Below are 23,037 nucleotides of genomic sequence, written 5' to 3'. Positions count from 1 at the left end.
GCATCTCTTTGACATTAAAGTTTGTTTGATCCTGAAACATTTAAATGCCACCAGAAAAACTGTATTTTATTCCCACAGTTGAGTTACGAAAGAAACTTTTTGGAGCTGCACTACCCGCAGGCTGAATTTTTTTCCAGTTCAAATATGAGGCGATTGCTGCTCCGCGTTTCGTGAGGTGTACGCTCCTGATATTTCCCACCAAGCGTGCCAAATACTCCTTTTGTTTGCTTTGCCAGTGAATCTTCCTGTGAGGAATAACACAGCTGTGCTTATCAAGAGGATAACAACCAGAGGGCAAGAAGACAAATTTTCCTCATTCAACTCAATCCGGCCTCCAGTCATTTAAATAAATTGTTTACTTTCATTAAAGGATGCAGTGCAGTGCATCAGTTTCTTTATGCACTCCTTTGCTGTTTTTTTTTTGTAGGAAATACAGATGGTTAAATACTTTTTATTTTTCACTTTTCATATTGAATTAGGTGAGATATTGATGGTTAATATCATTTATGAGGCGACTGCAGGGAGAGCAGCTGGAAACGAGGACGTGCATCAGAAGATGACAAGACTACGTGAGACTGAACTCGACCTGGAAGGTAGGTGTTTATTTTTTTTTTTAATACCGTTATTCTGTACATGCTCGCCAGGAAAGCTGGCAACTGGGGGGGAGTGGAGAAAAAAATAAAAACAACCCCAAAATAACCAGACAGCAGGATTTGGGTTAGTTCTTTTCCATCCAAAAACATTTTTATTGTCCTCCAAACTAAAAAGGTTTACCCTGTCATTTGGCTCTTCCCGTAAGCCAAAAAACATACATTGCATTTCTTCCGTTTAGCAGTGGAGGCAATACAGAGATCTTTACGGACTCGGGAGAGGTTGACGGAAAGAGCATTACAGGATCCTCTCCTCCGAGTCGCATGAGTAAATCTTTGTATTCATGAGATTAATTTCAGAACACAGGAAGCTGGAGAAAGAAGCATCTGATCTCCTGTAAAAGACAAAAAGAGGATAGAGAGAGAGAGAGAGAAAACAAACGTATGAAGAGACCAGGGCTCGTGTTCCTTCTGTTAGAAAAAGGCCTGAAAACGGTCACAACCGAGAGATGGCTTCATCTCTTTTCGCCTCAGAGCTGTGTCGCTTCTGTGCAGAACATCTGTAGTGTACACAAGTGGACACCGGATATGCAAATTCAAAACCAAAGTGCCCACAGTCGATATAAAGCCAGGTCACATGACCCCCCAAAAAAAAAAAAAAACAGGTGGCGTCACACGAAGGGGAGGGGCTTGAGACTTTTGACGCAGGGGTTAACCAAACAGTCTGTGTGTGAGAGTGTGTGTGTGTGTGTGTGTGTGTGGTGGAGCAGCGCTCGGCACCGAAACAGTTTAAAGTTACTCAGGTGTCCCAACAAGAGAAAGACCTCCCCGTCTGGTGACTGTGCAGTTTTAAAATGGGCACATGGTGATTTAAGCTCATGCTTAAGTTGTGGTAAACCATCCAAGCACTTTAGTTTATATCTATAAATACACAGCAGCTTTTTTTTTTCTTCTCTTTTATTAAGCGGAGGGGGTTACGGTCGGCCTCCTCTCCCTCTGTGAGTGTATGACGACTTTTGCCTCTGGGGAAAAAAAAAACTGCGGACTACGCTTTCTGCTAGAGGAAACGCGGGTTATGTGGGACTGATTATCAACTTTCATATAGAATTTTTTTTTCTTTAATAATATATTTATATAGTTCTCTTCTTTTCTCACGCACCCGACACGCTTTGCTTGCTTGCCTTCACATTCTCTCGTCACTACTTTTATTCAATGTACACAACGTAAAACATGGGGTGGAGTTGGGGGAGCGACAGAGCTGAAATGACAATCACTGAGAAAAACAAAAACGAAAACGAAAAAAAAAAAAAAAAAAAAAGCCAAGAAGAACTGCAAGTCTTTTGTCATCCATTGGCAGTTGGCCCGACTGAGCAGTCAGCTAGTCACAATGGTGATTGAAGGGTGGGGAGGGACTGGGCCATGTCATCAAAGGGGCGGCGCGGGGGGCTCTTTCTTGGCGGGGGCCGTTTTAGTCGTCGGTTTCGTCTTCCTCGGGGCGGGGCTCGTCTCCTTGAGGTTGAGGTTCTCCAGCGCCACGTCCAACGTCATGACCTCGACGCAGCCCATGGCCTCGAAGTCGGCGAAGTTCCGCAACGAGCCGTGACAATCGTCCTCGTCTTCGGAGGAGGAGGCCGAGGCGTCCTCGTCGGGCAGCAGCGTGGACAGCAGCAGCTCCGTGACGAAGAGGCTCCTGTCGGCCCACTGGGCCTCGCACGCCTGCCGCTCGGCCTCAGACAGCCGGGGTTCGCTCAGCCTGCGGGACGGAAGCAGACGACGGATCAAGCAAACGCTTAAAAGTCTTCAAACAAGCTTCAAAGTAAAAAGGCGTAAGGCATAAGCTTCTAGGCAACGACTCTGGAGTGGTTTTTGAAGATAGCTTGGTTGAAATACAGAAAATCTTTTAGAAGTCTACAGTCTTCCTGTATGTTCATGCTTTCCCGGGATCTTTTGTTGTTTTACTTTGGTTGCTCTTTCACTCAACATTTTTATTTATTTTTTTGTCACTTGTGGCCTGTATTTGACTGGAAATGCGGTTGAGAAAAGAGGAAGACAAAAGTCCACAGGCTGGGGCGTGACCCTGGTAAGGTACCCATTATTTGCAAAATGGCTCAACCTCAGTAAGATTGTATGGTGAACATCTAAATTTATCATTTATTTATCACATGTTTTAGGGCAGAAACAATCAATCAAGATAGTCTGTTTAGTACCTGAATCGTTAACTGGAGTATACAGACTCTAAAGCATGCCGTTTGCTACAAGAACCACCAACTCAGAAAGGTTCAAGCCAAAACTGTCCTAAATATATCTACATTTTGCACTTATTATAAAAAAAAAAACTTAATTATCTGTAAATATGCTCTATTCAGAACTCCTAAAGGGGTATAGTTTTAGCGTCAGTTGGTTCAAATTCTGTAAAAATAAAATCTCCTGTTAACGAAATTACAGTGTTGACTAGGCCATTCCAACACTTTAAACGCTCCACTGTAGCTCTGGCTGTATGTTTAGGGTCGTTATCCTGCAGGAAGGTAAATATCTGTCCCCAGTCTAAAGTCTTTTCAGCCTCTGACAGGTTTTCCTCCAGGATTGCCGTCTGACCAGCATCCCTGGAATGAAACATCCTCCCCACAGCATGATGCTGCCGCCACCTTATTTCACAGAGGGGATGGGGTGCTAAATGTGACGTACAATGTTAGCTTTGAAGGACACATAGTGCTTTGTATTTAGGGTAAGAAGTTCATTTTGGTCTCATCTGACCAAAGCACTATGTTCAACAAGTTTGACAAAAATAAAAAAACTTTTTTCTACTCAATAAAGGCCAGATTTGTGACAGGCAGTATTTGAGATTCTTCCACCTGAGCGGTGGATCTCTGCAGCTCCTCTAGAGTTAAACACTAGTTATGTTTACATGCACAAAATTTATTCAGATTAAATAATTGGATTGAACCGTTTATATGCTTACACAATCAATTAATCCGATCATAATGTGCGTATTTACGCACCATTTGATAAAATCAACCCCCAGAGGAAGTTTCTTCCCTTCAGACTGTCAATCTGATGAAAACATGGAACAGAGTAGTCAGCTATTCTAAGTGTCAAACAAAATAAAGCATATTTACCGTATTTTTTGGACTATAAAGGTGCACCGGATTATAAAGGTACACTAAATAATCTTCCCAAGTGTGTAATATCACTCCGCCCCTTCACGTCCACAGCTCTCTATCTGTCTGTGCCGGGAGGACAGAGTAGTTGGACTACACTGCCCTGTTTCTAACATAAGACCAAAATAAACGTAACTTTTATATTGAATTAACTTACTAGGTTTATTGTTGCTAGCGCGTACTCCGGGCGCGGTCTGCCTAAAGGCTCCCACATACTCGGGCACATTGTGCGCACACTGTAAGCTTGATGGACTCCGCACTGACTCTCCGCAGACGTTTTACTCTTCATAGCCGAGCGTACTGTTGCCTACATTTATTGTGGCAAATTCCTACAATTACCACACTTTCTGCCAGTGGGACAAAGCGGCAGAACAGATGGTAAAATGTGTGATTAGCTAGTTGAGCACCGAGAGCCGTTTCTTTTCCAGCAGACTCCCACCTGTCAGGGAGAACAGAGGGACTGTGATGACGCACGTCCTTCTGACTTACCTGACTCCGCCAGATAGATTTGCTCCGCATATCCATCTGGAAACCTTCCGTTGAAGTAATTTTGGGAAGGGGCGAAAATACTGGTCAGCTGATTGGCCTATGTTGGTGATAGACGGGCCAAATAAACCAATCAGATTCGTCGTCGCTCTGTTACGAGCAAACACAACCACAAGCCAAGCTACTCTTGCTGCTGCAGGTAAAGGCTCGTTAGCTCAGCAAAGAAACACTCTGTAATTCCGATAAAACTTGCTCGATAGCCACGCTAACGCTAGTTTCATCGGCTGAAGCCGCCATGTTCTTTAGACTGAACTGACGCGCTTCCCGTTGCGTCACACATCAACCCGCCTCAAAGCCAACGCTGATTGGACGTTCGTTTGGTGAACGGCTCCAAATTTTCTTTAACGGAGAGTAGCCAGACTGATCTGCGAGTGAAACCTTGAAACCTCGCGAGATCAGGATGGTCTCACGAGGCTACCTTCTGACCGCCTGCTTGGAGAAGCTCAGTGTATCAAGCTCGTTTTCACATACAAAACAGTTCAATGTAAAGACTTCTTGTCTCTGAAAATTTTAAAGTGTGACACGTACCTGAATGTGCAGAGTCCGCCCTGAGTACGCGCAGAGTGAACTACATCAGACTATGTATCTTTACATGAATGCACTTCTAGTTTAGACATTACAGTCAGGCAGTCTTGTAGACAGCTCAGGGGTCCTATCAGGTAGTGACACAGTGTACCGTAATGCTCCGAATATCCATTGAGCGTAGCGGCTTCATTGCTAACCAAAGTTGTACTTACATTTTACCTGATTTTTGAGCACATTGTACCACATAAAATCAGTCAGTAAGCACAACGGTAATCATATATAAAGGTGCACCGGATTATAAGACGCACCATCAATGTTTTTTAGAAGAGTTAAGGATTTTAAGTGCACCTTACAGTCCGAAAAAATACGGTACACTCCCATAAACCTGTCCTTTTAACAGTATATAAAGTGTCTATAAATAAACAATTGGCTGTAAATATACTTACCGTTTTTTTATTCCTCTAAAGTTTATATAATTATATTTAATGTCTGTACAGTGTGACTGCTTATAACTGAAGATAAATGTATTTTTTGTGCACAGCATCATGGTCAATAAAGCTGATTCTGATATTTATGGATATTTTACTCAGGCGTTGCTGTGGCACTTTATTACCAGCAGCTCATGACATTATTTTATCCTTTGTTTGCTAAATTTATTAGATAACAGTTTGCTAAACAAAAGCATTTAGCACTAAAAGGTGATTTGCAAAGAGCAATTAGATAAAAAAAGAAAAACAACTTAAGGATAATGCATCTCAGGTCCAGAGTCTCGTCTTAGTTAAAATTCATAATATTTCTTAAGAACATGACTCTAGATGGTTTACTTATTTATTGAGGCAGGAAACCTTTTCTTTCATCAAATTTATAACATTCTCAGAAATAACCATCAGAGCTAAGAATAAACCAAAAAAAATATTTCAGAAAGCAGCCAAAAAATAAAGACTTCAAAAGATCACCTGAAAGCCTGAGGTCAATATTGATGAAATTCACCTAGAAAGTATTTCGTCTTGGAGGAAACAGTATAAAAATAAAATGCTATATTGCACTCAATCCATGTTTTAGATGCTCTAAAATCTGCTTTAAATATTCTACAGATCAGCAGTAGCTGCAAAAAGAATGTTTTAATGGATCAAAACACAAAGTACTGGAATGTCATTGGGCCTGTAGTGTTTTTTTTTTTAAATCCACCTACGATGTCAACGCTCAACTTTAACTGCACCTTATCATTGGTGTGGGCCCACCAGCTGTTTAGACTGAGGCGTTTAACCTCAAACGTGAACATGGGTATTCTGCTTTAAAACCAGGAGAGTACCTGGACCCAGTAGTTTATGACATTTTCAAGCTGTTCCAGGCTCCACCGGAGAGATGCTCCTACCTGCTGAGTAGAAACTGGGAGCTGTGTGCGGTGTGCTGCGTGTTGGGCTCAGTGGGCCCCGGGTGGGGGCTGGGGTTGTTGGCGTGGTTGGCGGTGGGGTTGGGAGCGGTTGAATTCGTGTTTAGGATGGCGTTGGCTCTGCCTCCCCCTCGGCTGGCGTTCCGGGCCGTCTCCAGCTGCTGGCGCGCCACCTGGGCCTGCTGGCGCTCCAACTGGAGCTGCATCTGAAGCTGCTGGAGCTGCGAGGCCGACGGACCCGAGCTCAGCTGGCCGCCCGCCGAGCGCCGCACCCCCGACAACTGGGACAGGAGCTCTGCACGAAGCGAAGACACAATGGGTTCGCAGTCAGAAAAACATGACTGTGTTTGAGGAGCAGACCTTGTCGACCTATAGAGATCATTACCAGACTGCAAAAAAAACAAACAAAAAAAAAAACACCACGACCCTTAAGCGACTCATGCAGAAGAAGAAAGCGCTAAAGTGAAACCACATGCCTGTGAGGGTTTGTGCCTAAAAGCGCGGACAAACATACAGCGACTGCTTCCTCTAAAAAGGCAGAGCAGCGGGATCAAAGCTCAGCAGGTACGGCGGGTCATTAGAAAGGACACTGGGGCTCTGTTTGGAAGTGAACACTGCCGCTCATTATGGCACAGCTGGGGGTGACGGAGCGAATGCCAAGCGCTGAAGCAAATTAAGAGTGGGAACAGGATAAACAAGGAATTACCACAGCAACAATTCCTCCCAGCCCTCTGGACAAACATTTTAAAGCCCACTGAAACGGGTTTTAGATCTCTGTTTTCTTTCCTTCATCAAATAAAAAAAAAAGCTGTTTTAATAGAGACATTTTTACTACTGTTGAACCCATTCTCTGTAATTGCCTTGAGGTTGACAGGACCAATTAATTGGTCAAAATGCTAAGGTCCGGATCAGCATTTTGATTTTATTACTCTAAATCCACATCTTTCACTAAGAACAGGATGTCTGTTTTTGTCTTTTTTATATGCAAGCGGAGCAATTATCAGGCTTTAAAGACGTGTTAATTGCTCATTTACTCACCATCGACAGTGACGTGATGACAAACAAACATGGACTTTCCTCTTCAGCTTAAATGATGCTGCATTTTTTTCTATTATTTTTAAGTCACTGAACTACCAAGCTGTGATTTAGTTCTCCTTAACACATCATAAATGAGCTCAAACTCATTTATGATAATCATTTATCATGTCCATTTAGTTTTCTGTGTGCCGAAACAAAAAAATAATAAAAAATTATTTGCCTCCCCTCATGGATTTCTTCTGTTTTATACATTTTGGCACACTTGAATGTTTTAAATAAAGCAGATTTTTTCATATCGGCCAATGATAACCTGAATAAATATTAATTACGGTTTTTAAAACACCTATTTTAATTAAGGGGGGAGGGGGGGGGAACCTATCCAGACCAATCTGGGCCTATGTGAAAAAGTAATTGCCCCCTAAACCCGATAGAGGGTTGGGTCAGCCTTGGCGACAACGCTGCCATCCAGTGTCCACAATAACTGAGTTTTAGTCTGTACCTGTTTTAATTCAGCCACAATGAAGGGGTTTTGAGCATGAACAGCTAATAAAAGGTTATGTGACAACACATCAATTTATTAAAGTATATGGCAGTCATCTGGACCAAGGCTGAGTTGGTTTGGATATTTTATTATCCCAAATAAATGAAATTATCTTTTGAAAAATGGCAGCTTGTATTTACTGAGGTTGCCACACAGAAGAACTTGTTTGATCTGAAGCATTTCAGTAGGACAAAAACATTGGCATTAGAAGGGGCAAATACTTTCCACAGCCCTATAAATATTAGGAAAGCCACCTTTTTTAACTTAGACCAGTAAAAGACTCCCATTTATAAACTGCTTTAAGGATTGATGAGTTTCACATAGAAACAAGTTATACAAAGCAAACTAGTTTTATTGTTTAAGCAAATATTTCCCTCTAGTTGTTTCACATTTCTATAACACGATGATCTGAAAGAAAAATGAACTAATCTTAAAAAACAAAAAAAAGAAATTAATATCTGAGGGTCCTTTCTGTACCAATCTTAAATGCACCTACTGGAATATGATTGAAAATCACCTGTTGGCTCTTTACATGTCAAACATTTACTTAAAACTGGATGGAACCTAATACATTTTTTGAAAAATCTGTTTAAAAACTACAATAATTTCCTGTCTAACTTTAAATGTCTCGTTTCGGACCGTAGCAGCTTGAGCAGTACCGCGTCTCCGGCACATCCTGTAAATCACTCGCCTGCTATGGGGTCCATGGCCTCTCTGCTGTAGTTAGAGCTCTGTGAGGAACTCTGACTGGTGGAGAGCCCCCCTGTGGTGCTGCTGGTGAAATGCATGTTAGACCTGCGGGCTCGCGGGCCCCCCAACCCGCGCCCGGGGTGAAACATCCTCCTCACGTGCCGCACACCGCTGGACTCGTCGTGACACTCGCCATTAAGGAAGCAAAATATTTCATTATTTTAACAAAAGACACACGTATTAAATGGTCATTATTATAAACAAAGAAAAAAAAAAAACTCAATTCAGGAGCATGCTCACATTTGAGAAGCTAGTTCTTATATATTTGCTTAGTGCAGCCTTAAACCTGTCACTTTAACAACTAAAAAGGTCTCCTGCAGTCAGGGTTTCTGTGTAAGCTGTGATTTGAAGACATATTTTAATGCTGCTCTAATCTTACCAGGTAAAAAATAAAGGACACCGGTTAGGCTGCACTACCAAAGCTAAGCCGCTCTGCTTTCTGAGGCTCCGAGTTTCATTTCAGTGCATTTCTGCCTCTTTTGTTTTCTCTGAAGCACTTGCTCAAAGTGTCCTATAAATAGACAACCAGGCTGATGTCGTCAGACCTGAGGCTATTCTAGACAAAGTATTTCAGCTCTTTCCTGACAAGCAAACCAACTGATTTCATTACAAGCCGCACAACAACATTACACTTACACTTAACAATCATTCCTTAAAAATATGGACCGCGGATCTTAAAATTGTGCAGGTGAAATAGTTTCTTTTAAGGGCCTTTTGGAACAAAAAGGACAAGAAAATATATGGTTTGCCAATAGGAGAGCGTTGAATTACTGTTAATTCATATCCATAGCAGTTATGTGACTTTTTAAAATGAATGCCTAATGAGCAAAAATAAAGACCAATGTTCTGCAAGTCCTATCTTCTAAGCATCACGTCCCCTTCTGGCCCAGTAGTTAAACAATCATCATATATGATCAGATTTTCAGCAATTTAAAACTCACCTGCCAAAATTTGAAAGCTACCAGTTTAAAATTCCAAATAATATTAGGGAACACTGATTTAATCTGATACAAGTCACAATGCTTTACTGTAAAGGGTCTGATATTACAGGTAGCTGCTAAACTGCCGCCTGAGGCTTAGAAAGTGATAGAAAGTAAAAGAAAGAACGTCAGATTTAGAGAGTAAATTGTCTGGTTCAAACAAAAACATCTCGCTTTCTTAAAAAGGACATTTTCCTTTAAATGGAAAAAGGATATCAAGTCCCTCGGAGCTCTGTGTTCAAGTGTGAGATGAGCAGCAAAGTCATCTGTCACATGATTTGGGTCGCCACCTGGCAGCGCTGCACATATCGGGCATATCTGGAAGACAGGGAGGGGAAAACATGCTAATATGAGCCGAACCACACATAAGGACCAACTGGATTCACTTCAGCAACGTTTTTCTGAACACGACAAATAAAAAATTAATAAAAAGAAGCTCACGCAAGCTAGCAGTTAGGGATATGGACGTATTTGGTGATATTTATTGCAAAAGCAATAAAAAGACAAAAAGAAAGTGTAACCCTTGTTCTTTGCCCGTTTGCTTGTCTTTCTTATGTGTAATCTCAGCCAGAGTGACCAAAAAGATATTTCACCACAGTAACATGCTGTGACAATAAAGAATCTTTGAATAAAAGTGATAAAGAAAAGAAGTTTAAAAAACCTTTAGTCCTTTTGACAAAACATCCGTCACTGCCTCACAAACCAAAATACTGCTCTAAAAAAATAGAACTTCTGAACACCAAATATATGAAGTGCAAATATAGTGTAATGAAACTGAGATTTATTGATACGCTCATAACACCAACTGTGTATGAAATTTGTGAAGCAGGACAAACAATCCTGACAATACTTTCAGTTTCAAGGGTTTGGGAACATTATGAACTAAAAATTGTATAAATTGCGTTCAACAATAATTTTAAACCACTTTTTTTATCTTGACATGGATAAAATAACTGTTCGTCTGTAGTCCACACAGTACATGCACAAGCATTTCAGTAAACAAATAATTAGGCTTGTTCCTTTGGCTACAATAAAGTTAAAACATTTATTTTTCCTCTACAGCAAAAACCTCCTCAACGCGTCACAGTTCAGTCAATGGAAACTGAATTTTCTGACATGAATGTAGCGTTGTATACAAACAACCTGAATCTGGAGACACTAGCTGACACTCCAAAATGTTTCTGACATCCTGCGAGAAAATCTTCACAAATCAACCTGAAAACAATGCAGTTTTCTACATCCTCAGTGAAAGAGTTGATCGGTATAATCTGCGCCTGATGGGAAAACAGGACTTAACTTCCATCAAAACATGCTGCAAATCTGTGTGTCTAATTTAGAGCACCTGCATTCCTCGCATACATTCACCCGAAGAGTGAATGTATGCGAGGAATACCGTTTTAGTCAAAAATACGCCTCAAAAAGGTTCACATATTGTAGTTAAGTTTTCTTCTTTTATCATTTTAACCTCAGAAACACATTATTAAGATCTTTACGTTTATAAAAAGCAGCATTTGGTGCAAATAAAGTTTCATTTAGAGTTTTTTTGTTTTCTTTCTATAGATCCATATTGTCTTTTGCCTTGAAGCCTCATGTCGCCCTGAGATCTCTGGTGCCTGTTTTAGGGCGACGGGTCCCCCATGTTGGGACTCCCTCCCCACCAGAACTCTTTTAAGCCAATAATTAAACTCTCAGGAAAGCTTCATGTCGACGCTGAATGTTTATTAAAAGAAATCAATACACATGTTGATGACGCTCTGTCAATCCGTCCAACAAAGATATTAACTACTTCTAAACCTTTCTTTAATTTAAAAAACAAAATCTACCTAAATAACTTCTGCTGTAATCTTTGAAAGGTTAGGAATTGGCCTCAAAGAACATCACTGCAGTGATTGGTGGCCGTTTATAACCTCATTGTAGCTTTCCTGCACCGCGCTCTGATTATGGGAGTCGTCTTTAAAAACAAAAGCTTATTTAGACGGCCGTAAATTAAAGACATCACATCTGCTCTCCTTTAATAAAAAGGTGTCGTATTGGGAGTCCTTCCGATGCCATCCAAGCCATCGCCTGGTCCATTCAGCTTTTCTACTCATCATTTTGCAAACACAAGCCATCATGATGGAGCAATATTTCAGGAATGAACTAACATCATGGAGAAAGCGCTGAAGGTGCAAAACGCAGCCACAGATCAAATAAAAAGTTTCAGAGTAAAATCAGAGTAAAAATAGGATGCTGTTATTGAGCTGTTCACTTTTTTTAGATGTATTTTTTTTTTGTTAAAATTCTGTTCTGTTACCACAGAGTTGCAAAAAAAGTCCAGACATAGAAATATATACATTTGAAAAAAAATAAAAATAAAACACTGAAAAATTGTTTCTAGAAACCCAGCCAGTTTCTGAAGGATTGCTAAAAAACCTGCTTTAAGAACGGCAAACTGAACACGAGCCTCCAAACGGGAATTTTGTCTTAAATCTGTATCAGCTTTGAGACAAACCGCCACAGCAATATAAGAAGTGTTAGAGTTAGCACTTCTAAATGTAAGAATCCAATGTTGAAACATTGCTATTGCTGGATAATTGTAAAGTTTTGTCCCATTTTAACAGGTAGGTCATCACCTCTTTATTTAACTCGCAAGAAGCTGCTGAAGATTTCCAGCGACTGTTTTTCTAATTTGCTCGTCTCTAGCGTTCTGCTTTTCACATCTTCCGTCTCCGTCTATCTTTAACAACATGCATGACAATAAGTTCCTCTGTTTAGCGTGTTAAGCAAAAACCACAAAACAAGTAAATGGTTTAATGACTATCTCCTGCACATGCAGGCATCGTGAAAAAAAAAAATAATAAAAACGTTCTGTTGTTTCCAGGAAAGGAAGATAAAAAAAACAATGATGAAATAAAGGAATGTGATAGTATATTAACCCTGGCTGAGTTCAGCTGTTTCCCACATGTAGATGTAAATGTTAAAATGACTAAATACTCTGCATGTGTGACAATAATCGCTCATAATCAACAGATACAGAACTTTTTCTTTCCCAGCTTGTATGTATGAGACATTTCCCAGCATGGGCTACTTCCTAAAACTTCCTGAGACCGGGAGAAGGAGGTAATTACAAAGAAACTTTGCAAGTCAGACAGTTGCAGCATTCTGAGGCCTTTCTCCATTGTGACCTAACAAATAGACTATTTCTCCTGCTTTACGATCACATTTATGCACAACTTAAAGTGTCATCTTATCCCATAGGAGCCAGCATTCAAAACCCTAAAATAAAAAACAAGCTCATAATTATATCACAGCAATAAACCAGAAAGAGTTTCCCCTTGTTTAGGTCCCACCTGTAAACAGTTTGCATCAAAACTAGAATCAAAAGTGAGACTTAATGAACATGTATCTGCGACAGACTTATTTTAGCCAGGCTAGCTCCCAAAACAAAACGCTTCCAGCTGTAAGCGCGGCCCAGACATTTAATCAGGGTTACACATAGACGACGGCGGTAATCTTTGAGCGCCCACTCACCACTTCTGTGGAGGTCTCTGTGTGCTCTGCAGCAACATGCTCCTGCAGGGAGATCTCTGTGTAGCCCATCCTGCCGCAGTAGGGACAGGTGAAGGCCTGGGGCTGCTCCACCGAGAAAGCTTCTCCACCATAGTACAGGTCTGAGGGGGAAGAAAGACACACCGCAGACACCAGAATGTCAGAGATTATCATGTTACGTCTGTCCCTGAAAACAATCTGTGAATCGGTGATTCAACAATTCAAAAAAATCGTTTCGTTACAAAGTTATTACATAATGTTTATCACCCTGATATAGGGAATTTAGTTAGTTTTAGAGGCCCGCCAGGTTAAATGCATAGCATATATTTCAGAGTTTCATTTATCACTAAGATTAATGGTTGAGGTTAGAGTGAAGATACATGACAGATTAGTTTGATTTAACTTTAATGTCTGACTAGAGCGCCGGAGTTTATTTGGAAATGAATAAGTAGCTTGTTTTTCATATTGATACTGGAAATATTGCCCAATTAAAGAGAACAAGCCTGACTGTAAACATGTTAATATGCTCCCCTCTTTTTACACTGTAGTTTAAAATCTTTTTAAACATTATGCAACGTTAAAAGCTTGAACATCAGAAGCTTGTTTCACAAACATGTTTATGGTAAAAGAAATATTCCACTTTGATAGAAATATTAAAAATAAACTAATTCAGTTAAATGTAACATATTTTACGAAGGATCGATTATAAAGCTAATAAAGGAGAGTGACAAGATGCAATACATCTGCGTTTAAAGGTGTGCAGACAAGAACAGGTGAGTCAAAAGATTTTTACAAGCAACTGAAGTGATGATGGAGATCATACATAAAGCTAATTGTGATTAATTGACTAATCGAAAAATGTATCGATAGGTTAGTCAACAAAAATAATCCTTAGTTGCAACCTTACTAAATGGTCATCTAAGTTTACCATCTCATCGCTTTGATTGCTGCAGGGAGCGCTCACTTTCCAGGCTGGTGCGTAAAAGCAGAGTAAAAGGCGCATTGATCTGTGGCGACACGCTTTAAACTCTATTTGTGCCGTGATCCGGGGACCAATTGAACTTTCAACACTCCTCCTCCACCCAGAGATACCTGGACGGCTGCGCTTCTGTTGGGTTTTCCATTTTATTTCTCCATTTCACGCCGGTCGTTTTGCCAATCCCAGTAAAATGCTGAGAGCGCATTAATATCAAACAGATAAGATAGCAAAACGACTGGAGAGTAAAAATGATAATGAGGATCTAAATATGATGCCTTAAAACATTATCATGCTGTGTGACAAACAATAAGTTTTACTAGTTTTCATCAACAAGAGACATCTGTTAATTCAGTTTCATTTCTCTCCTTGCATTAGTGTTGTTTTTTTTCTCGTACCATCAACCAATCACAGCTCTTAAAAGACAGCGTCACACATAGCAACGGGGTCAGCCACACCTCCCCACTAAGATAAAAATGTCTGTGGTCTGCTTCCTCAGAGTCGCTCTCAGCAGCATCTGAATTGCTCTTAACCTAAAAATTTTAGGCCAAGATAGGAGCTCTCTGAGAATCTGTGAATACGGCACTGTTCTTCATGGCTGACGTCCTGCATCTTTTAGATTTTGCTTCAACACGCCTCAATCAAGTAATTAGGTCATTAGCAGGACTTTGCCTGCATACTGGGGAGAACATTTAAAACGCCTGATTCAGATGCACTGGGCTGGAAACGCTTTGTAAAAGTTACATGACACTGGCCCTCGGGGACCGGAGTCTGAGAGACGAGAAAACTGCTGCAAGCCTGCATATCAAGTCAATTAAACATTTTGGATTTGTTAATTTCAGGTCTAATTTGCCTTTTCATATCGGATCACACACAGGTTTCTGATTCTAGAGCTTCATTCTGATCGGGGCGTGCCGGTGGAGAGCAGACCCAGGATTTACTCCGGCCTGCGGTCCTTTGCCACATGTCTTCCCCTCTCTCAGTGCCCCCTTCCTGTCAGCATACTTTCAATAAAAGGGCCACAACTGCCACAAAAAATACACAAAATTAGTATAAAACAAAAAAGTGGAGAACAAAGAATTTACCTACGCTAAATGGACAGACAGAAAGAGGACAGATAAATGGATGGCAGGGTTTCCCATCTGTATTGTAGGCCTGGTGGCCGCCAGGCTTAACTAGCGCCCCACCAGGTTAAGCGTAGTTTATTTATCTTAAATAAGTGTTTTCTATATGCCAGTGACAGTGATACCAAAGATGGTATAGAGCAGGCTTGTCCAAAATAATTGATGCTTCGATATAATCGAAACTAAAAAAATAATTAATCCAAGATGCAGATTTGTATTAAACTCTATACAAACCGACTCATTCTCATCTGCCTAATTTGTCCCACTTCCTCCAGCAGCAGCACAAAGACACTCAGCCTATCTCCTCCATAAAGCTGCACACTTGACCCAAATAATGAGCCGCTGCTGTCTTAAAAGTCTGCCAACATGTGGAGAACAGCCAGAAGAAAACACGCGACCCTCTTTATAGACACGATAAACACAAAAATGTTGCTTGGACAAATTTCCCAGGCAGACAAGCAAAACGAAACGCTTAATGATGCTACACGCTAAGCTAAAAGTACGACACGGATGTTTAAGGGCAACATAGAAAGGTCAGTAAAGCTCCTGTATCTGCAACAGTGGCACAGTAAAGCTACGCACAACATAAGCTAACGCTAGCTGTTATTAGCTTGAGGGAACCGGACAGCCCAAGGATTGGGTGCCGTTAGCCTGACTTTCCTCAACGCTCTGCTGCGGTCCGTTCCTTCTAAAACTCAATCAGGCCAGGTTCAGATACCAGTTATTCGTGGAATTGTGTTCAGAACCTGGCAGAAGAAAAATTACTGCAACTAGACCAACACTGACACCTTAATAAATGTTTTCCAAAAAAAAAAACGGACCGCATCCTTGTTCAAGGAGAGAGACAGAAGATTATGAATGCATATTAATGCCTTATTCCTAAGGGACAGCATTAACACATAACTACTATTTAAAAAAAAAAAAAAAATACAGATGAGCTGCTTAAAATTTAACAATTTTGTATTTAGGCAATAGTTGATATACAGTTTGTGAAAACGTGGCTGAAGTCAACATTAGCTTTACTTACCAAAGTCAACTCTTGTTAATATACACTGCATGGGATGTTCTGTTGTGTGTCTGGTCGTGGTTGCACCGCTTTCGTAGCATGACGCGCACAGATCATAGTCGTAACAAATTAAGCACTTGTACCGTCGTCCTCTGAAGTTGCCCTTTAAACACGCGTCGCAGCTCACACCTGAGGGAGAACAGGTGAAATATTGGTTAGATTAGCTGCAGCGCTGATTCATTTTCATTTATGTTTGTACTAAATGAAGAACAAAGTGAACATAAGCATCGTGAACGCTCAGCGCTCATTTAACAAATGGCTAAGGTCACGTAATGCTGTCCAGCCGATACCACCACATAACTCATCTAAACCACACCGCCAGTTGGGTCAAAACCCACCATGTGCGCAGTCGACGCTCACTTTCTACATCATAACGAGCTTTAAACATGGTGTTGAAGAAGCATAAACCATTATTATCTTACTTCTTGAACCTGAAAGCTGCATTATGCATTAGAGGGGGAAGGCTTTTCCAACTAGCATCCCTGAATGAACACCGATTTACTAAAAATAAACCAGCGATGCAGTTCAGAATAAGTAACATTTAAAAATGTAGCGAGTTAATTATTTATTTATTAATTATCAGTGTAACCCCATCTAACCCTGTATCAATCTTTCTGTAATCTGCTTAACTTTTTCCAAGCTATTTTTGACTATAATTGGATTATTAAAGTATCTGATTTCTATCTAAATCAATTCCAAGGTGCTTTAGGGCTAAACCTGAATCCTTTGTGTGTTCCAGATAAATATACCAAATATTTCCCATTTCCAAAAGTCTAGACCAGGGGTCTGCAAACGGCACAACCCAATAAGCCATTTTCCCCTCTGACTAGTTAAAGAAAATGTGTTTAGTTACATAACCTGTTGGAAAAAAGACAACTGATAAATATACAATATAGAATTTTGTTGTAATTTTAAGGAACCACCATTTTATTCCTATTTTCAAGTTTTAGAATAAAGGACAACAAAAGTTTTGCAAAAAGAGGATTTTCTTCATTTTTCCTTTTCCTGGATGTTGATATTTATTTTTGAAACAAGAAACCTCATATACTAATGAGAAAAGAAGTCGCTCTAAAAAAATATTATTGGTACTTTAAGTGAGTAAATGCAATCATCCCATGTAAAAACTGAAAAACTGCTACATCTAAGAAGATTAGTTGTTTTTTTTTTTCAATTTTTGCTAAACATATTAAGAGACATTGTGGAAGGTCTTTCCTAACATAAATTGGTTACTTTTACTTATAATGTGTAACAACTCATTCATTTAAAAAGAGAAAAGATGGATGCCGGGGATGGACGTTTCTGACAAGAAATCTGCTACTGGTGGTTCTAAGAAGTTTATAGTCGCAATCAGTCAACTAGGTCTCAACTTCCATTTGTGAGGTTAATTTTGTAAAGCTATTATTAGATCAGTTCAATAAACAGAGCAGCAATCGTCACCACTAAATCAATGTGTACGATATGGCAATAACAAAAGACCGCATGGATGCAATATTTGACCATTAAAAACAACATTTGGGCAGTACAATAAACCTATATTGTCCTTTATGCATACGTCACTTTTACATTGAAGTGGCTGAGATGATAAATCTCATGTTGCGGAGGATCCATCGCTATGATGGAAACAAAAAACTAAATAAACAGAAGAGTGGGTAATGTATGGTTTAGTTAAAACCGAAAAATGTGGTTTTCAACAATAATCAGTGATGCATGTTTTCCTTATATTTTGCAGCTCTACTTTTTTTCCCCAGTTCAGTGTAAAATAAAAGCTGCAACAATGAATAAACAGGATATCTGGGTGATTTTTGGGTGACAAGCTCCTTGACATTTCAATATAAACTGAAGGACAGTTTATAGGACCAGAATTATTTTTTTTTTTTAAATTTAACTGTCTTAATTTAAACCTAATCTCTTGATCTTGGTATTATTCGTAAGTTATCTTATTACTTTGTCAGATGAAAATAGTTTGACATACAATAGCTTTTTGCAGCCAACTCAGCTAACATACCTACTGATAAGTTGCACATAAACAACAAATATTGTCTATTTTAAAACTATGTTCACAATAGGATTTTTTTTTTACCAAGTACATATAATAAATATAAAAAGAGGTTTGTTTGCTCAGGCAGCTGAGATTTAGAAAGTCAAACTGTTAGAAAAAAGTTAGAAAATAAATCAGAAACACTAATACAAGGCATGTTACCATAGTGAGTCTATGGCTGCTGACTGGTTATTATGCTACTAGGTTCACAGTCCCCTGCAAAAAAAAAAAAGAAAAAAAAAAAAAGACTATTTGCAATTTTCAAATCAATGTTTGACTATAAGAATAAAGAGAACGATTATTATTATTTTTTCACTTCCATTTATAACATACAAGTACATCAACATAATGTTTGATGTTCCTGAAGATATATATACATATATTTTGTAAACAAATAGTCTGTTAGTAAATGTTTTTAAGTGTCTAAATAAGAGAAACAATCTGTTCATTTTATATGCAAGGACATTTCTCAGTTCTCTCCAACAAGATCTGGGTTTTATAAAAAACAAAAAAAAGCAAATAGTTTATATCTCTATTTTTTTTTAAATCCCATACTTTAAAAATTATTTTCCATTATAAAAATAAAATCTACAACAATAGAAATTGCTTGATTTGACATACAACGAGGCTGCCCAAATACCTCCTCACATACTACAAAGGCTTATGCTACATGAAACAAATTGTCTACATATAAAATTGCACATTTATACAAGTCTATAAATTGTTTAACAGTTAGCATTTTACCTCCAACTGGAACGTCATACATCTTGTTTAGGCAGCTGAGATTTAGAAGCTCAGATCATCATCTTAGAGTAAAAGTTGCAGGGAATCAAACCTGGAAACACTACTACTGCTACTACTGTACCGTGTTGTTTCCTTTCTTCCCATGCAAACTACTGAAAGTATGAACCCTGAGTGACACCAGACCGCCTTTAAATCATGTGAACACGTCGTTCACAACCAAGAAGCTTTAAAAAAATAAAAATAAATCAAGGACAACCCTGAGCTTGGAATCACCAAGTCTAACACGGACAACTAGGCTAAATCTCTCAGACGCATAACTCGGCGACAACTGACAGCAAAGTTCACAACAACACAAACATGGAAACAAGAGGGCCGTCCAGGCCGGACTAACCTTTGCAACCGACCAGCTGCCGTTGGCCGAACCTCTAACTGACAAGCCAGCCCACCGTGCTCCAGAAAACTGGACAGTAATATCGCAATCAATACGTCTGTTTACGTTTCGGTTCAACAAACCACTCCGAGCCAAACAAGGTTGGCGACAAGGACGAGGTGGTGGTTAATTTGCAGCTCGTTAGCCAACGAAGCTGAAATCTGCAGGCCAACTTTAACCAGGAGCGAAGCTAAAGCGGCTAACACACACTCACAAAAATAAAATAAAAATAATAATTTCCAAGCTTCCCATCCCACCCAACGCCATCTGGGAGCCGCTGTCCTCTAATGTTGCCTATTTTCGGCACTCCCCTTGCTCCTCAGCGATCACCTACATTACCACACAGCTGCCATGCTAAGTTAGCACTCGGCTAACTTCTACTAGCCTCTTCCGCCTGTGTGACAGCGCAGAATAAAGTGGACTTGTTGGATATTTACTCCAACAGTAACTGCCAACAGAAAAGCGGTTACGGTCACTTAGACGTTTTAAAGAGCGACAAAAACGCGCCGTTCGCAAAACGTCAATGGACAAACGCGGCTAACACGAGCCGACGTTAGCTAAGACGAGCTGCAAATTGAGAATTTGTCGGCTAGCAGGAGTTAGCCGGCGGTGCACTGTGTCAACCTTTTTAAGCACAGATTGTGACCCGTCCTCCGGCCTGGGCTGAAGCGGCGTCTTACCTTCATGACGGGACATCCTACGAACACTGACTCGGCCCCTTACTTGGGCTCCCGAGGCTTGCAATGCAGAATAATATGGGAGAAGAGAAGAGAAGCCGGGGCTGGGTGCCTGTCCCTGGCCTCTTCCCTCATGAAGGATCCGGTTTGGCTTCACTGCCCCCCTCCGCCTCCTGCTGTGTCGCTGGCTAGCTGCTCCGACCACACGGGGGCGCTGCCGTCTTACTTTTGGTGCCATGGTTGCCTGTGCTGAGGTGTTTTTTTTTTTTTTAAATGAAGCGACAATTTTCAAAATATAATTCCATATACATATATATATATTGAAAAATCCATATTTATTTTCAAAATATTGTTTATATATATAGTTATTTTCAAAATATAGTTTTATAAACATATATACAAATTTTAAATATATATAGTTAGGTTCTTTTCTAAATTGTCACTGCCTGATTTATTTAATTTACTAAATATATATCAGTATAATATATATATTACGTATATTACTAAATTTGCATTAACACAAGCTAAAGTTTATCGACATATACATCCGGCATTCTACAAGGCTGCTAAAATTCTGTAAAAAAGGAAAAAAAAAAGCTAAAATTAAATTAAAATACTTTTTTAACAAAAATAAATATCAATATAAAAACACCATTGTAATCTATCACTTTAATTGTACTTGTCTTAACAGGGATTAGTTCATTGGAGTAACATTGGGAGGGAATCGCAGTCATTCCACTCCCCAGCAACACTCCTCATTTAACACCTTACTCTGTACCCTTCTCTTTTTTATTGTCGAGATTCTCACCCCGTTACTAAGGCTTAGCCTGTTGAGGCATCCTGATCACATGCTCCAACCCTCTCAGCATACACCTTTTAATGTGGAGGAGTAGTAGCTCTCTGGGGCTGAGCCCTTCCAGTCATTGTCATGCCTAAACCACCTCAGCTGACTCCTTGAGACGCAGAGAAGCTCTGGTTGTACTCCGAGCTTCCATGGATGACAAATCACCTCACCAGGAAAACTCTGCCGTCTCACATTAATGCAGACGAGATCCCAACCTGTTTAATTAAATTAATTTCCCTCTCCATCTGTCTATCACTCTGGTAGAAAATACCAAGAGGCTTGGACTTCTCTGTTTGAAGAGACTAACCTCCAACCTGGAGGAAGCAGTCCAGATTTTCTTGCCCAGCAAAAGATTACAAAAAAATACTGTTTACATTAAATTATTCTTCCATGGCTCAGGGGGGATTTAGAAGAAGAAAGACAAGAATAAATATTAGCAAAAATAGCCAGTTCATCCCATAGACACAGAAGAAAACCCCACACACTGCAGGGATCACCATTTACCCTAACATGCAGTGATTTAGGTTATGCTATGAAGACTGAATACCTCTAATAATCCCAGTCAGGTAATGAGGAGAATATGCAAACATCTAGAAAAGCATGAACCTATATGCAAAGCAGACAGTTTGCTGAGGTGAAACAACAGAGTTTTACATCACAGCACCCAGCTGTGTATTTCCGTAAAAATAAAACTATAGCAGTTTTCCTTCTCATTTCTGTGTTACAGTGTTATCACTTCCTTGTCTCCGATTATCCAGTTTAGCTTTGAAATGAAGCTTTTAACTTCAAGTTCACCTTTAAAACACCAGAGCTAGTAATCTATAATTCATTCAGGTTTAGAAACACCCGAAACAAGTCGATTGTTCGCTCTTCTAAAACTGTCTGAAGACGCCGCAAACTTTGCTCTGATTTGATGTTTTGTTGCAGCAGTTTTAAACAAAGGCTTTAGGGATGAATTAAAGCTCCACCTGACACCTGAAAAATGTTTAAACAGGATTTTTTTTTTCTGCTGCCCTCAACAATCTCAGCTCTGTCTGATTGTTTAAGTTTCGCACAGCGGTTCCTCGCTGCGCAGACCTCACAAACCAACCCGAGGACAGGCCGGCGCGGTGCAGAACCGAACTGGCTCTCCGACCAAGACCTGACAGTTTGCTGAGTGGACGGAAAGACTAACAGGACCCCTTCACCGGAGGCTCCTGCAGCTTTCAGGGTGAACATCAGTGCCAGTTTCTGACATCAGACGGATTCTGGGAAGCACATGGGGCTCTTTCTTGAGGACTACCATGGATTTACTTTGGTCTCGTTGTCGCGCTCAGAAAAAAAAACAGAAATATAACGTCAGAAGACTTTCTGGAAAACTTACTGTTTATTAGTCTTCAGGTTCAGGTTCACCCTCAAACTATCTTTTTAGAGTCCCTGCTGCTTTCTGATTAACACTGTAACAACCTCTTCCTCCCTGGAGCCCCCCGTGCATTAAGTTCTGCTAGGAATGTTTCAAATCTCAGACAAAAGAGGCTTCCTTGTACTAATAAAACTAAGATTTCTGTGGGATTCAACAGGTTTTGCAGGATTTTGATGCTCCTCATGACTTTTTTTAATTGTTATAAAGTGGAATGACCTGCAGCCTCATTCGGACTAAAGCTAAAAAGATTGATGAATCTTTTAACTCTCACTTCAATAAATAAGACGTGTACGTCTGACTGTGTCTCTCTGTGTGAGTTTAATCTTGCAATTGTCAAGCCAGTATGAATCAAGTAAGCCTCTCAGACATAATCTTGCGCTAGCAGTGGATTTAGGGGATAATATGTCCCGTCAATGATTTCATTTTGAGGAGCAGATATTTTTCAAGTTGCAAGACAAGATCATTTGTTTGACCAGACATATTAAAGAGAAACATATTTGTAGAAAACCCACCCAAACTGTATAAAATTCAACGTTTCGGCACCGCCTGTCTCTAGCGCTCCTTTATTAGCTGTTTTATTAGCATTTTGGCAACCGTAATAGGCCAACAGAGGGGATTTAAAAAGGCCTTCTAATACTTTCCTTTTTCAAGAAATATTAAAAGCTCCAGCGAGGATTATAAAAAAAA

At 40.0% G+C, this 23,037-nt stretch overlaps 1 protein-coding gene across 3 annotated transcripts; it reads right to left on the bottom strand.

Moving 5' to 3' along the window:
- Positions 1-576: 576 nt before the first annotated feature.
- Positions 577-20,300, bottom strand: LOC105928392 (E3 ubiquitin-protein ligase KCMF1). 3 transcript variants are annotated; one of them, XM_036144006.1, is made up of 7 exons: positions 19,389-19,614; positions 16,177-16,344; positions 13,032-13,171; positions 9,738-9,839; positions 8,483-8,663; positions 6,195-6,507; positions 577-2,343 (listed from the first exon to the last, which is right to left on the bottom strand). In XM_036144006.1, exons 2-7 carry the CDS (start codon positions 16,205-16,207, stop codon positions 2,016-2,018), a joined length of 1,095 nt encoding a protein of 364 aa, XP_035999899.1. In that variant the 5' UTR covers positions 16,208-16,344; positions 19,389-19,614; the 3' UTR covers positions 577-2,015. The 3 variants fall into 3 exon arrangements, with proteins under 3 accessions (XP_035999899.1, XP_012721087.2, XP_012721086.3); XM_012865633.3 differs by lacking the exon at positions 19,389-19,614 and adding an exon at positions 18,998-19,115; XM_012865632.3 differs by lacking the exon at positions 19,389-19,614 and adding an exon at positions 20,108-20,300 and having other exon boundaries at positions 2,016-2,343.
- Positions 20,301-23,037: the final 2,737 nt, after the last annotated feature.

This window comes from Fundulus heteroclitus, chromosome 12 (assembly GCF_011125445.2).
Source record: "Fundulus heteroclitus isolate FHET01 chromosome 12, MU-UCD_Fhet_4.1, whole genome shotgun sequence".
Taxonomy (NCBI): domain Eukaryota; kingdom Metazoa; phylum Chordata; class Actinopteri; order Cyprinodontiformes; family Fundulidae; genus Fundulus; species Fundulus heteroclitus.
The sequence above is the reverse complement of the archived record's forward strand: the minus strand, read 5'-3'. Positions and strand labels throughout refer to the sequence as shown.